At 37.7% G+C, this 15085-nt stretch overlaps 1 protein-coding gene across 8 annotated transcripts; it reads left to right on the top strand.

Annotated features, from left to right (window-relative positions):
• Positions 1-531: 531 nt before the first annotated feature.
• On the top strand, positions 532-12730 carry LOC109168593 (HVA22-like protein e). 8 transcript variants are annotated; one of them, XM_019317664.1, is made up of 8 exons: positions 731-801; positions 949-975; positions 1407-1526; positions 1786-1954; positions 2130-2186; positions 2290-2349; positions 2457-2837; positions 3114-3701. In XM_019317664.1, the coding sequence occupies exons 6-8, from the start codon at positions 2308-2310 to the stop codon at positions 3576-3578; spliced, it is 888 nt and encodes a 295-aa protein (XP_019173209.1). In that variant the 5' UTR covers positions 731-801; positions 949-975; positions 1407-1526; positions 1786-1954; positions 2130-2186; positions 2290-2307; the 3' UTR covers positions 3579-3701. The 8 variants fall into 8 exon arrangements, with proteins under 8 accessions (XP_019173200.1, XP_019173209.1, XP_019173193.1 ...); XM_019317648.1 differs by having other exon boundaries at positions 2088-2186; XM_019317655.1 differs by lacking the exons at positions 1786-1954; positions 2130-2186; positions 2290-2349; positions 2457-2837; positions 3114-3701 and adding exons at positions 6469-6637; positions 6812-6868; positions 11933-11989; positions 12182-12661 and having other exon boundaries at positions 532-801.
• The last annotated feature ends 2355 nt before the right edge of the window (positions 12731-15085 follow it).

The following is a 15085-nucleotide window of genomic DNA, read 5'->3' as shown; positions in this document are numbered from 1 at the left end:
TATGTATATTTGGTGAGATATGCCAGCTTCTGTAATGGATTTTGATTTTTTAAAAGTGAAAGTTTCACTATAGCTAAATTGAGAGGGAAAGAATCTCTTGAATCAATTATGGTATCTCGCTTGAATATAAGTTACGTCATATATATGTATTAATGTATTTAGATTCTTTATATTCATCTATATCTAGTAGAACTTTTTTTAGATAGATAATTAGTCTTTTCATCTTTAAGGTTAGTAGTGGATGACACATGCGGGTTACTTTAAAAATCAAATCTTAATTAAAATATGTTTTGTTATGATTTGGGAGTTTAACCAAGTTACAAGTATATGATTGATAAAATTGTCTTTAATTTTTACAAAAAGACTCATTAAATGTGTCTTTCTATTTTGGGTATTCAGTGTTGTGCGAAATTGAAGAATTTTTACCACTTGAGTTAGGCACTTTTTTTTTTTGAAGATTAAAAAAAAAAAGTTAAGTCCATGCGGCACCTAATGAAATAACTATCGAATAAAACTTAAAAGGCAAGTTTACCGTCAGTCCGTCAACACATTAAAATCCCAAAATTGTACTTTGTGTTTGCACCCCACGCGCGGTTCATTTCCTCCAATCTACGTGGCATTTCCGCAATTATTGTAATAGTTGGGAACATTTTCGGTACCCCTATTTCCTCTCCCTACAAAACTCACTTTTCCAGTCGTCTCTTGCAGTCTTGCCATGTCTGGGCAGCTCAAGAGCAGAGAAGAAATCTCTGAGATGGGTCTTCTAAAATTTGGGCTTCTCTGCATTGATTTTCTTGCCTGGTAATCCATCATCTTCTTCATTTCTGATCATGAACTGCATGAATCTGTATAAATGCACACACACACATACATTATAGCGATTATAGATGTTTGTATATACGTATATGAACCGTATAAATGTATGCTTTCTCTTCTGCTTGCTTGCAGGCCTATGCTTGCTCTGGCTTATCCTCTGTAAGCTTTCTCTTCAAACTCCTTCTCTCGTTTGGAAGATTAAAGTTGCAGCCTTGGTTATTTATTTCATTATATTTTGATTTAGATTGTATATTATTGCAGTGTTTCAAAGTGAAATGTGTAAAGGTTGTTGTTCTTTCTTTAATATTGTTGATGGCTTGATTCATCCTCCTATTATGTTTGAAATGGCAATGATAATATGGCCACCTAAGTTGGTCGGGCTGTTTACTTGGTAAACACAAGTTTGACTTTCCATGCAAGTTTCTTATTGATTTTCTTGGTTTGAGTCGGTTAGTTATGAGCGAAAAAAAAAAAAAAAAGAACCCTTATTTGGGAAATGGGATTTAAAGAGGGGAAAATCTCTATATTTTTACCTCCTATTTGATCCATCATGGCTTGAAAAAAATGGGATTTTTCTTGTGAATAAACAGGTGTGCTTCAATCAGGGCAATTGAGACTGGTTCCAAGTATCACATGAGAAAGCTGGTCACATATTGGACTGTTTTGTCCATTGTGTCTCTCTTTGAGCATACATTGAGAGTAATGGAATGGTAATTTGCTTTTACTCTACTTAGATCTTAAGTGTTTAGCATAATATATATGAACACCCGTGTTGTTTATGGCCCGTCAAGAAGTATTCTGCCCGCACACATGTTATATAACTTTTAGTTTAGACAGAACATATCTAACAATGTCCCGTATCTAATAGTGAGTTTTATATATGTTTTCGTTAACATTGAGGAAGGAAGAGTGATTAGGTCTGTTCATCTAGCATTCACTACTGTTTTCTGCCATTTGTTATGACTGCAGGGTGCCTCTGTGGCCTTACATGAAACTGGTTGGCACTTTCTAGTTGGTGGTACCTCGGTTCAGTGGCGCTTGTTATGCTTATGACTGTCTTGTTAATGCAGACTTGGGCGCGAAACTGCACTGCATTCTTTCCCAGATTAGCCACGCGTTTTTTGCTCACAAACACCTTGTATGGGCAATTTTGTGTCTTTCTTTTTTAATTATGTTACTGGATTTACATAGGATGTAACCTAGTACAGAAACCTGAATTAGTATGACCTCTGCAATGGTGTTAACGTTTCGTTGTTTGTGTTCTTGAACAGTTGAATTCTCCCGACAACGAATGTTGCTGTCGCCTTATGCAGTCTAAAGATTTCAAAGCCGTGGAACAGACAACAGAACAAGGAACCGAGGAAACAAAGGTAATAATGCAACTTCGTATTCTTAATTTCATTCTTTTGTTGGATTCTGTGTTTTCCTTAACTCTCTCTCGATAACAAATCGTGGCTCTCTCGCCTTGTGCAGTCTAAAGAGTTCAAAGCCATGGAACAGACGACAGAACAAGGAACTACCGAGGAAAGAAAGGTAACAATATGTGACATCATTTTCTGAATTTCAGTCTTTTTTATTGGATTCATTGCTCCTCTTCAAGAACACGTAGCCATGATTGTAATCTCGTGTCTTGATTCTAGGTTAAAAGTGCAGTTGACAACATAGGACAGATGCAGAAACAAGAATCGGAAGCTCCATGGGTGAAGGGAATCCCCGTGGCTAACGCTGCAGAAGAGAAAATTATCCCGGGGATAAATTCTTCAAAGCTAATTCAGAGAGAATGGACTTGTGCTGTGTGCCAAGTGACTACTACTAGTGAGCATGATTTGAAATCCCATCTCGGAGGGAAGAGGCATAGAACCAATTGCGCCGAGCTGAAACCAATCAAACGGGTCATAAATGACCCGGGATCTTGTTCCCCCAAAGCAACAGATCTTCCAAATCAAGTAAAAAACGAATCAGCAAAGCATGCACATGCAGGGGGAGGATTAAACCAGGAAACCAATGTCAAACCAGAGAAGGCAACCGGTCTTCCAAATCAACCAAAAACCGAGCCAGAAAACTATGCACCCACAGAAGCTGAATCGAAGCACAAAACCAGTGGTGAGCAGGAGAAGTTCCAAGCGAATACGTCTGGCATAAGTGTTAGTGCAGATCCTAGGCCATATTGCAGTATCTGTAATATTTGGATTTCGAGGGAGGCTGACGTGGTGGCCCACTTGAAGGCGAGAAAGCACATGTCTAAACTCAAACAAATGGGCATTTTGATGGCCAATAAACCAGCAAAACCAGAGAAGGCAACGGGTGTTGAAAACCAAGTTAAAAACGAGCCAGCAAAGCCTAATGCCCCTGCAGAAGGAGGATCAAAGCAGAAAACCAATGCTAGTGTTAGTACAGTTTCTAAACCATTTTGTAGCTTCTGTGATATTTGGCCTCCATGCGAGGCTGCTTTAGTGGCTCACTTGAAGGGGAGAAAGCACTTGTCTAAACTCAAACAAATGGGCATTACGATAGCAAATGAACCAGCAAAACGAGAGAAGGAAACAGGTCTTGAAAACCAAGTTAAAAACGAGCCAGCAAAGCCTAATGCCCCTGCAGAAGGAGGATCAAAGCAGAAAGCCAATGCTAGTGTTAGTACAGATTCTAAACCATTTTGTAGCTTCTGTAATATTTGGCCTCCATGCGAGGCTGCTTTAGTGGCTCATTTGAAGGGGAGAAAGCACTTGTCTAAGCTCAAACAAATGGGCATTCTGATGGTGTAAAACATATGCATTCTGAAAAATAACTGCTCCATCTATGGGGGGTTCTTGTATATAAATCTAAGTACTGTTATTCTCAGCTTTGTGTAGTATGCAAATATTGAGAAATCTGGACTCTTGTGTTTACAATTTCTTCTTTCTAACTTTGAGTGTTCAAATCATTGCATACTTGGAGCACGAGGTCATTATAAATCTATAATAATCAGGAAGTCACACAATATAATTGCGGCGAAGGCGTGACTTTATTTCATCCATGGTTACAAGGATGGCGGGTGGAAGTATGGAGGGCCAGGTGAGGAGGTCAAGTTTGGGAGCTCGAGTTGAGGAGCTAAAGGTGGGAAGCTCAAAGTGAAGAGCTCAATGCGAGGAGCTCAAGCTGAGGAGTAGAACTCATGCTCTCGAATTCGGCTAAGATAAAGTTTGGAGCTCAAGTTCTCAAGCTCGATCAAGGCGAAGTTGGGAGCTCAAGTTCACAAGCCCGGCCAAGGGTAAGAACCAAGACCTTTGAGGTCGGCCGAAACAAAGTGGGAAGCTCAAGCTCTTGGAGCCCGGTCGTGGCAAACTATGGAACACCCGTATGGAGCACCCGGCCAAAGTCAATGGCATGATCGTGTCGGTGCCGAGCAATGTATGCATAATGCAAAAGCTAAGGAGCAAACATGAGGCATGTAGAAGGGGATAACACTGTGTTGATCAAGGTCGGAGTAGGAGTACTCTCTTTCACTGACGACCTCAGAGAGTGAGAGACTGATGATGGATATATTAAGAATGGATCATGATCGAAGAAAATCAACCCGAAAGAAGATGGAGAGCCGGCACGGGCAAGGTCGGCCCAAGGTGGACAAAGCTGACCACAAGGTTGGCCATGACTCGGGCTCAACCACTGTGGTCCGCTACGATATTAGAGACGGAGGCCACGAAGAGGCTCGACCGGCAAGGTCATCCTCCCTAGTCGGCCTCCGTGATTGGCCCTCGAGGTCGGACTTCGCGATCAGCCCTCGAGGTCAGCGTTTGTGTTCGGTCGCAAAGTCAGCCTCTAAGGGTGGTTGGACGAATACCTATTCTCATAGGTCACACTATTTTCGTGGAGTTTGTTAGATTTATTACTTTAAATAAGTATAATTTGTCTTCATTTGGGGCATTTCCATCTTCATTCTTGTCTTATTATCATTATCATCATAATCCCATTCTGTTGTAATAGCGTTACACAACTTATAAATACAAACATTGTCTTCGTGGTATACATTTTCTTGTCTTTCCATTACATTATATTACATTATATAATCCATCAAACCTAATGAAAATAACTGTACGGACAGATAGTACGGGTACTCAGCTAGATTCTGTAGTTTGCTTACTCACGAAGTTCATTTTTATTATTTATCAGAAAAAGGGCAAGTGTACCGTCAACACATTGAAATCCCAAAATTATCCTCTGTGTTTGCACCCCACGCGCTGTTCATTCCCTCCAATCTCCGTGGCATTTCCGCAAATTATTGTAAGAGTCGGGAACATTTCCGGTACCCCTGTTTCCTCTCCCTACAAAAATCACTTTCCCAGTCGTCTCTTGCAGACTAGCCATGTCTGGGCAGCTCAAGAGTCAAGACATCATCGTACAACGTCCTTAGAAAATCCGAGAGAAAGAAACCTCTCAGATGGGTTTTCTACAATTTGGGCTTCTCTGCATTGATTTTCTTGCCTGGTAATTCATCTTCTTCTTCATTTCTGAACTGCATGAATCTGTATAAATGGATACATACATTATAGAGACTGTATAGATGTCTGTATATACGTATATGAACGGTATAAATGTACTGCTTTCTCTTCTGCTTGCAGGCCTATGCTTGCTCTGGCTTATCCTCTGTAAGCTTTCTCTTCAAACTCCTTTTCTTGTTTGGAAGGTTAAAGTTACAGTCTTGATTATTTATTTCATTATATTTTGATTTAGATTGTATATTATTGCAGTGTTGCAAAGTGAAATGTGTAAAGGTTGTTCTTCTTGTTTACTTCCAAAAGTTTTGTTCTTTCTTTAATATTCTTGATGTCTTGATTCACCAAACTTTTATATGGACAACCCAAGTTGGTCATCGATTGATTTGGTAACTACAAGTTTGACTTTGAGGGAACGGCCTATTGGTTTTCTTAATTTGAGAAGCTCAGTTATGGGCGAAAAAAGAATCCTTATTTGAGAAATGTGATTTAAAACGGGAAAATCTCTATATTTTTACCTCCTATTTGATCCATCTTTCTTTAATATTGTTGATGGCTTGATTCATCCCCCTATATGTTTGAAATGGCAATGATAATATGGGCAGTTAAGTTGGTCAGACTATATACTTGGTAAACACAAGTTTGACTTTCAATGGAAGCTTCTTATTGGCGTTTCTTGGTTTGAGTTGGTCTGTTATGAGCATCTTCCTATTGGCTTTCTTGGTTTGAGTCAGTCAGTTATGAGCGAAAAGAAGAACCTTATTTGAGAAATGGGATTTAAAACGGGAAAATCTCTATATTTTTACCTCCTATTTGATGATTGATCCATCATGGCTTGAAAAAATGGGATTTTTCTTGTGAATAAACAGGTGTGCTTCAATCAGGGCAATTGAGACTGGTTCCAAGTATCACATGAGAAAGCTGGTGACCTATTGGACTGTTTTGTCCATTGTATCCCTCTTTGAGCATACATTGAGAGTAATGGAATGGTAATTTGCTTCTACTCTACTTTGACCTTGAGTGTTTAGCATAATATATATTAGCACACTTGTTGCTTATGGCCCGTCAAGAAGTATTCTTCTCACATATACTTTACGTTATAGAACTTTTAGTTTAGACAGAACACATTTGAAAATGTCCCGTATCTAATAGTGAGTTTTATATATGTTATCGTCAACTGCAGGGTGCCTCTGTGGCCTTACGTGAAACTGGTTGGCACTTTCTGGTTGGTGGTACCTCGGTTCAATGGCGCTTGTTATGCTTATGATTGTCTTGTTAATGCAGACTTGGGCGCGAAACTGCACTTCATTCTTTCCCAGATTAGCCACGCGTTTTTTGCTCACAAACACCTTGTATGGTCAATTCTGTGTCTTTCTTTTTAATGATCTTATCTGGTGGTTATTTGTTTCTGTACTAGGTTACAGAAACAAATAACCTCTTTTGCAATGGTGTTCATGTTACATAACGTTTCGTGGTTTTCTTTCTTGAACTCTCCTGACGATGAATGTTGCTATTGTCTTATGCAGTCTATAGATATCAAAGCTATAGAACAGACAACAGAACAAGGAACCGAGGAAACAAAGGTAATAATGCAACTTCGTATTCTTAATTTCGTTCTTTCTGTTGGATTCTGTGTTTTCCTTAACTCTCTCTCGATAACAAATCGTGGATCTCTTGCCTTCTGCAGTCTAAAGAGTTCAAAGCCGTGGAAATGACAACAGAACAAGGAATTCCCGAGGAAAGAAAGGTAACAATGTGACTTCTTTTTATTGGATTCATTGCTCCCCTTCAAGAACACGTAGCCATGATATTGTAATCTCGTGTCTCGATTGTAGGTTAAAAGTGCAGTTGACAACATAGGACAGATGCAAAAACAAGAAACTGAAGCTCCATGGGTGAAGGGAATCCCGGTGGAAGAGAAAATTATCCCGGGGATAAATTCTTCGAAGCTAATTCAGAAAGAATGGACTTGTGCTGTGTGCCAAGTGACTACTACTAGTGAGAATAATCTGAAATCCCATCTTGGAGGAATGAGGCATAGAACCAATATCGCGGAGCTTAAACCAATCAAACGGGTCACAAAACTCCCGGGATCACCTTCCCCCAAAGCAACCAATCAACCAAAAACCGAGCCATTAAACCATGCACCCATAGAAGCCAAATCCAAGCACAAAACCGGTACTGCAAGTGAGAGTGCAGATCCTAGGCTATATTGCAGAATCTGTAATATTTGGTGTTCGAGGGAGGCTGACATGGCGTCCCACTTGAAGGGGAGAAAGCACTCGTCTAACCTCAATCAAACAGGCGTTAGGACGGGAAACGAACCACCTGAACGAGGATCAAAGCACGAAACTATTGTCAAACCAGATCCTAGGCTATATTGCAACATCTGCAATATTTGGTGCTCGAGAGAGGCTGACTTGGCGTCCCATTTGAATGGGAGAAAGCACTTGTCTAATGTTAAACCCGAGAAGGCTACAGGTATTCAATACCAAGTTAAAAACGAGGCAGCAAGGCCAAACGCCCCTAAACAAGAGAAGGCGCCCGTTAGTACAGATTACAAACTATATTGTAATCTTTGTAATATTTGGGCTCCATGTGAGGCTGGCTTGTTGGATCACTTCATGGGTAAAAAACACTTATCTAAGCTCAAAGAAATTGAGTAAAACATATGCATTCTGGAAATTACTGCTCCATATATGGGGGTTCTTAGCTTGTATGTAAAATCTAAGGGTGTCCATGGAACTATATTGTAATTCTCAGCTTTGTGAAGTATGCAAATATTGAGAAATCTGGACTCTTCTGATTCACAAATTCTTCAATCTTAACTTTGAGTGTTCAAATCATTGCATTCTTGGAGCACATAATAATCAGAAAGTGGACTACACACAATATAATAATTTTATATACCAGATTGTTTGATCTGTAAAGCTTGGAGGCCAAGTCTAAAAATAGCATAAAAACATAAATTTTATTTTAAAATATTATTATTTATATCAAAAATATATTTTATATTAAAATAATTAAAGCAACAAAATTAAAGTTTTTAATTATAAGGATACACATTATTTTAGTGTATGAATAGAATTTGGAGTAAATATTCAAAATGGTCCCTCGACTATAGCTAAATTCACAAATTGGTCATCGACTTTCAATTTCAACCAATTAAGTCCTTAACTTTGTAATTTTAACACAATTTTGTCCTCTGTCTCTTTGAGGATATATATGTAATTTTATGGTCCATCGTCGATTTTTTAAGGTTCTGGTTGCATTTCCAGACCGCACTGTTACACTTGAATCCACTATCGAAAGCAATCTACCAAATCCGGTCGCCTTTCTTCATCCTCCCTTTGGATTCAATGTAGTTGAGTTCGTACCAGAGCGAAGAAGACGACGTGTTTCCGAACCAGTGCAACGTCATCCTGGAGGCCTCCACGTGCTCCGACGAGAGCTGAAGGTTCTTTTAGAGATCGTCGATCACGGTCAATAAACGGTCAAATAGATGGAATACCAAATCGTGTCAAAATTACAAAGTTGAGGACTTAATTGGTTGAAATTGAAAGTCGAGGACCAATTTGTGAATTTAGCTATAGTCGAGGGACCATTTTGGGTATTTACTCTAGAATTTGGTGTAAATGGATTTAGAGATTAGATGAAATAAAATTTGGTGCAGAATTTGATGCAAATGGGTTGAACAAAAAAAAAAATTGGTGTAAGAAGATGCTGGAGATGTTTTTTTAGTTTAAAATTTGGTGTTTTAGGTTAGTGATACCTTTTGAAATATAGGAGTATCTCACTATGAGGAATCAATTTCCTTTTCCTTCGGTTTACTACAAATACAAAATAATAAATTCAATTCTCGCGATTGGATTTTATTATGGGTTTTGAAGCACTTTCTCTATCAAAACCTCTCATTTATTACTTCTCAGAACTATGGTTTTTAGGATGAAGAAGAAACCAATTTATAAAAACTTGGATTTAAAAAAACTCATGTTCTCATTTATTTAAAAATTAGTCCGTGATTTTTTCTACTAAATCTCATTAAAAAAAAAAAAAAAAAAATCACAAATGGGTTGCTCTTACTACACAGGAAGAAGTTCATTATTGATGGTCGGATAAAGGCATGCGTAGCCGTCAACGCATTAAAAATCCGAAAATTGTCCTTTGTGTTGGCATCCCACGCACTGTTCATTTCTCTCAATCCCTCTGGTATTTCCGTAATTATTAATAAGAGTTGGAAACATTTTCGGTACCCCTATTTCCCCTCCCTAACAAAATCACCTTCAGTCGTCTCTTGCAGTCTTGCTCATGTCTGGGCAGCTCAAGACATCATCGTACGACAACCTTAGAAAATCCGAAAGAAGAGCAGAGAAGAAATCTTCTTCGAGATGGGTCTTCAGAATTTTGGGCTTCTCTGTTTTCATTTTCTTTCCTGGTAATTCATCGTCTTCTTCATGTCTGCACTGCATGAAAGCGTATAAATACATACGTACATACATATATTATACAATATATATACGTATATGAATCGTATAAATGTACTCTAAACTGCTGCTTTGAGCTTTCTCTTCTGCTTGCTTGCAGGCCTATGCTTGCTCTGGCTTATCCTCTGTAAGCTTTCTCTTCAAATACCTTCTCCGATCCTGTTCGGAAGAGTAAAGTTGATATCTTTATTATTATTAGAGTAAATACCCAAAATGGTCCCTCGACTATAGCTAAATTCACAAATTGGTCATCGACTTTCAATTTCAACCAATTAAGCTCTTAACTTTGCAATTTTAACACAATTTGATCCTCAATCTATTTGACCGTTTGTTGACCGTGATCTTTGAGGATATATATGTAATTTCACGATTCTGCATCATTCGCCGCAATTCTACATCATCGCCGGCGGCTGCGCCGTCATCGACGATCTCCAGAAGAATCTGCAGCTCTCATCGGAGCACATGGAGGCCTCCAGGAATCCAAGATGACGTTGCACCGTTTCGGAAACACGTCGTCTTCTTCGCTCTGGTACGAACTCAACTAGAGTGTGGTCTGAAAATGCAACCGGAACCTTAAAAAGCCGACGATGGACCATGAAATTACATATATATCCTCAAAAATCACAGTCAACGAACGGTCAAATAGACGGAGGATCAAATCGTGTTAAAATTGTAAAGTTAATGATTTAATTGGTTGAAATTGAAAGTCGAGGACCAATTTGTGAATTTAGCTATAGTTGAGGGACCATTTTGAGTATTTACTCTTATTATTATTATTATTATTATTATTATTATTATTACATAAAGCATGTTTAGCGAGGACATGGGCCTGCTTATTGTTCTAAAATGTTAAAATTTAAAAAGCTGTTCAAAACAATTTTTTCAATTAACATTTTGAAAAAGTCATTTTACATGTAATCCGTTATTAGCTAGCTAATAGCTAATTTACCAAACATCTTTCTATAATTAGCTAATAATATCAATTAGTCAAATCTATTAATCCATTAACAGCTATTTACCAAACACACTCATTATATTATTAGGATTAGAGAAACATTAGAGTGTGAATTATTATATCATTAGAATTAGTTAGAATTCAGATTTGTAATGTTATACCAGAGTACATAATAGACTATGTATTAATGTATTATGAGAGGAATTAGACGGCCAGATGGCCAATCACCTTTTGTTGCTTCAAAAGGTTGAAGCAACAAAAGGTTGAGAAAGTATAGATGAACTTATATTTCTAATAATATATTTTCTTACATTTCATATCTCCCTATCTCTTTATTCTGTCTGTCTTTATAATTCTTTCTATCTTAAAGGATAATAAAACCATGATTATGCGAAAAACAACTCTGAAATTACTTTAAAAGGATCGTTATTTGAGAAATAGGATTTAAAACTGGAAAATCTCTATATTTTTCTTGTGAATAAACAGGTGTGCTTCCATCAGGGCAATTGAGACTGGTTCCAAGTATCACATGAGAAAGCTGGTCACATATTGGACTGTTTTATCCATTCTATCTCTCTTTGAGCATACATTGAGAGTAATGAAATGGTAAGCTGCTTTTACTCAGATCTTGCATTCACTATTGTTATAAATAAAGATTGGGGGCTAGAGTCACTCAACTGAGCTATAATGCACATGGATCAAATCACACAAAAAGATTGAATTCAACCAATTTGCTAGTCTAATCCATGACCTTATAAACTCATATGTTCTCTCTTATTTTATAGATGTAGAACTCTTAACACTACAGTTTCTGCCATTTGTTATGAGTGCAGGGTGCCTTTTGTGGCCTTACATAAAACTGGTGGGCACTTTCTGGTTGGTGGTACCGCAATTCGATGGAGCTTGTTATGCTTATGATTGTCTTGTTAATGCAGAGTTGGGCGCGAAACTGCACTGCATTCTTTCCCAGTTTACCCGTGCTCTTTATGCTCAGAAACAACTTGTATGTCTGTCGAGTCTTTATTGTTACTGCTCTCTTATCTTATCAGTTCTGAAACAATTAATTAAACTTCATTACATAGGATGTAACCTAGTACAAATCGAAACCTGAACTTCAGTTGTCGATTTTTCTGTTTCAGTTACATAACGTTTCGTTGTTTGTGTTCTTGAACTCTGCTGACAACGAACGTTGCTGTCGTGTTATGCAGTCTATACATATCAAAGCCAAGGAACAGACAACAGAACAAGGAACTGAGGAAACTAAGGTAATAATGCAACTTTAATTTGCTTTCTTGAATTTCAGTCTTTTGTTGGATTCATTGCTCCCCTTCAAGAACATGTAGCCATGATTGCAATCTCCTTGTTCAGCATATAACCATTAATGTGCAATCCAACTATCAGCTTAGGTTTTTAGTTGAGATGGAGCACATGCTTCAATTCTCCTGGCTTGGTTGTAGGTCAAAAGGGCAGTTGACAACTTAGGTGAGATGCAGAAACAAGAAACTGAAGATCCACGGGTGAAGGGAATCCCCGTGGCGATTGCTGCAGAAGAGAAATTTATCCCAGAGATGATAAGTTCTTCAATGTTAATTCAGAGAGAATGGACTTGTGCTTTGTGCCAAGTGACTACGACTAGCGAGAACGATTTAAAATCCCATCTTCGAGGGAAGAGGCATATAGCCAATTGCGAGGAGCTGAAATCGAGCAAGCGGGTTACAAACAGACCCGAGATCTTCCTCTTGAAAAGCAATAGATCTCCCAAATCAAGTAAAAAAAATGAACCAGCTAAGCTTTCACCTGCAGGAGGAGGGCTAAAACAGGAAACTAATGTCAAATCTGGGAATTACTGCCCCATATATGGGGGTTCTTGTATGTAAATGTAAGGATGTAAGGAACTACTGTAATTATCAGCTTTGTGTAGTATGCAAATATTGAGATGGCTGGCAGCCAGGACAAAATTTAGATGGCTGTTACAGTAAAGTATTTGAAATATGTTTGTTGTTTTCTGTTTCCTGTCTGCAATGATTTTGGGTTCTTGGTGTTGAGTATTAGTTTTGCAGTCACTATCCGAGAGCGAGTATGTGAAATCGTAGGATGTGTCTCGACTTACTTATATTCCTTTTCTTATGAACTTATTTTAAATTGGTTGACCAATTGAGCTATGCCTTGAAAATATTCAATTCACTTATTAGTTTGTTCTATCATGTATAGAATAGTATACGTGTAAAATGTACCAAGTTAGGAAGCGGGCAATTCAAGAAGCTAAGCAAATAAAAAATGACAGATTCAAGCAATAATCAAAGATGAGCAAACTAAAAAGGGGGAAATAAAACAAGATGAAATGCAAATAAGGAAGGCAATAACTTAGACAAGGGAGCATAATCTTCTAAATGCAAAATATCTTATAGGATTAGGGGGGGTGAAATACTAGGCTAAAGAATTTAATTTAACGATGATGCACTCAAGAACCCTAGGCTACAATTGCCTCACATTCGTTGCCTCAATTCAGAGGGTGCGCACCTCGCCTTGTGACCCTTGTCGATAAAGGGTCACAAAGAGAATCAGCTTAGTTTGTCCATAACTAATTGGCTCAAATCAAGAAGGTCAATAGGTCAACCAGTCAAACTTTTAATCTAGTTACCAAGTCAACCGTCTAACCAATTTGGCTGGAGTTATCCCGACTCACAGAAGTGGGTTCATCCAGGGTAGTGCCTTATGTTCCTTCAAGGAAATTCAGGGAATATTTAAGTCACCATTCGAGAATACTCCAAATGCCGAATGATACTACCCTGTTCCTTACAAAAAATCACCTCTGGTGAGATTGATGATCCAAATTTTCTCTCTCTCATATCTTCATTCCTCCACATCATCTTTGACCCCACAAAAAAACAACCTAAAAACTATTAATGGGAACACCCTTATATCTTGGGAGTGTTCATTTAGTAATTTGGTCTATGTAACCTAGGATATATATAGTGATCGGTGAAACTTTACTTCATTTACAATAGTCAAATCTACAAAACTACAACGATCAAATGAGTTAATTCCAGCAATGGTCCTCCGACTATATTGATTTTCCAAAATTAGTCTCCGACTTTTAATTTTGACACTTTAGGTCCCTTGACTTTCAATTTCTTTCCAATTGAGCTCTTTTCGTTAGAATACGGTTCATTGGACTTTAAATGAAGGGGTAAGCACGTCCTTTCACCTTCCTATGTATTATTCTTCGTATTTCTCTCTTTGTATTTCGCCGCTATACCTTGTAAACATCTCAATAATGAAGGAACGCACACACGAGCAGCCAGCAAATGGGGAACGACGATGAACATTCTAGGGTTTCGACTAAGATTATCTTCATATATATCACGTATACAAGGGGGAAATATGAAGAATAATACATAGGCAGGTGAAAGGATGAGTTTACTCGTTCATTTAAAATCCAATTAACCGTATTCTAACGAAAGGACCTCAATTGGAAAGAAATTGAAAGTCAAGGAACCTAAAATGTCCAAATTAAAAATCAGGGACTAATTTTAGAAAATCAATATAGTCAGAGGACCATTACTGGAATTAACTCACGATCAAATTTACAAAATTTGAATGTCAGATCGTATTCAAAGAGAATCAAACTCCTTCCATTCAAATATGTTTGTAGTTATAGTATATTGTGGTATAAGGATTAGTTCATATCATAATACTTTTCCCATAAAAAAATAATGACATGCATCACATAAAATTACAAAATACATCACATTCAAAATTTTTGAATCTAAAAACGCACCCTATGATTATATCATATTCTTGAAAACCCAAGAATAAGACCAAAGGCCAAACCATAACTCGAAACTTGTTTTATCCTAAAAAATTTAGGTTACAACGCTCGTAGCCCTTTGGGAGGTAGCAAATAAGGTTTTAAGGATAGTGTTGGTATCACACGACTCAAGCTTACTCTTTCTCCTTTCGTTCTTGTGCTTGGTAATTTCTTAGAAATAATCTTTTTGTGGGATTATATTCCTAACACACACGACTCAAGCTTACCCTTTCTCCTTTTGTTCTTGTGCTTGGTAATTTCTTAGAAATAATCTTTTCGTGGGATTATATTCCACACATACACACACACACACACACACACAATAACTTGAACTTTGCTGCAATTAACATGTGTTAAAAGTGCAAGTAAAATCACTTAAAGTGTAACCATTTTATTTTAACTTAATAGTGCATATAATTTACCTTTTCACATTGGTGCACCTAGTGATAACGTCCTTCACATTGATGCACTTAATGATAACTTTTGGTGCAACTAATGATAACTTTTGGTGCACTTTATATTGATGCTCATTGTACATTATTTGTTGCAC

This window comes from Ipomoea nil, unplaced genomic scaffold, assembly GCF_001879475.1.
Source record: "Ipomoea nil cultivar Tokyo-kokei standard unplaced genomic scaffold, Asagao_1.1 scaffold0317, whole genome shotgun sequence".
NCBI lineage: Eukaryota > Viridiplantae > Streptophyta > Magnoliopsida > Solanales > Convolvulaceae > Ipomoea > Ipomoea nil.
Note: the sequence above shows the minus strand (reverse complement) of the source record. Positions and strands in the feature narration are given on the sequence as shown.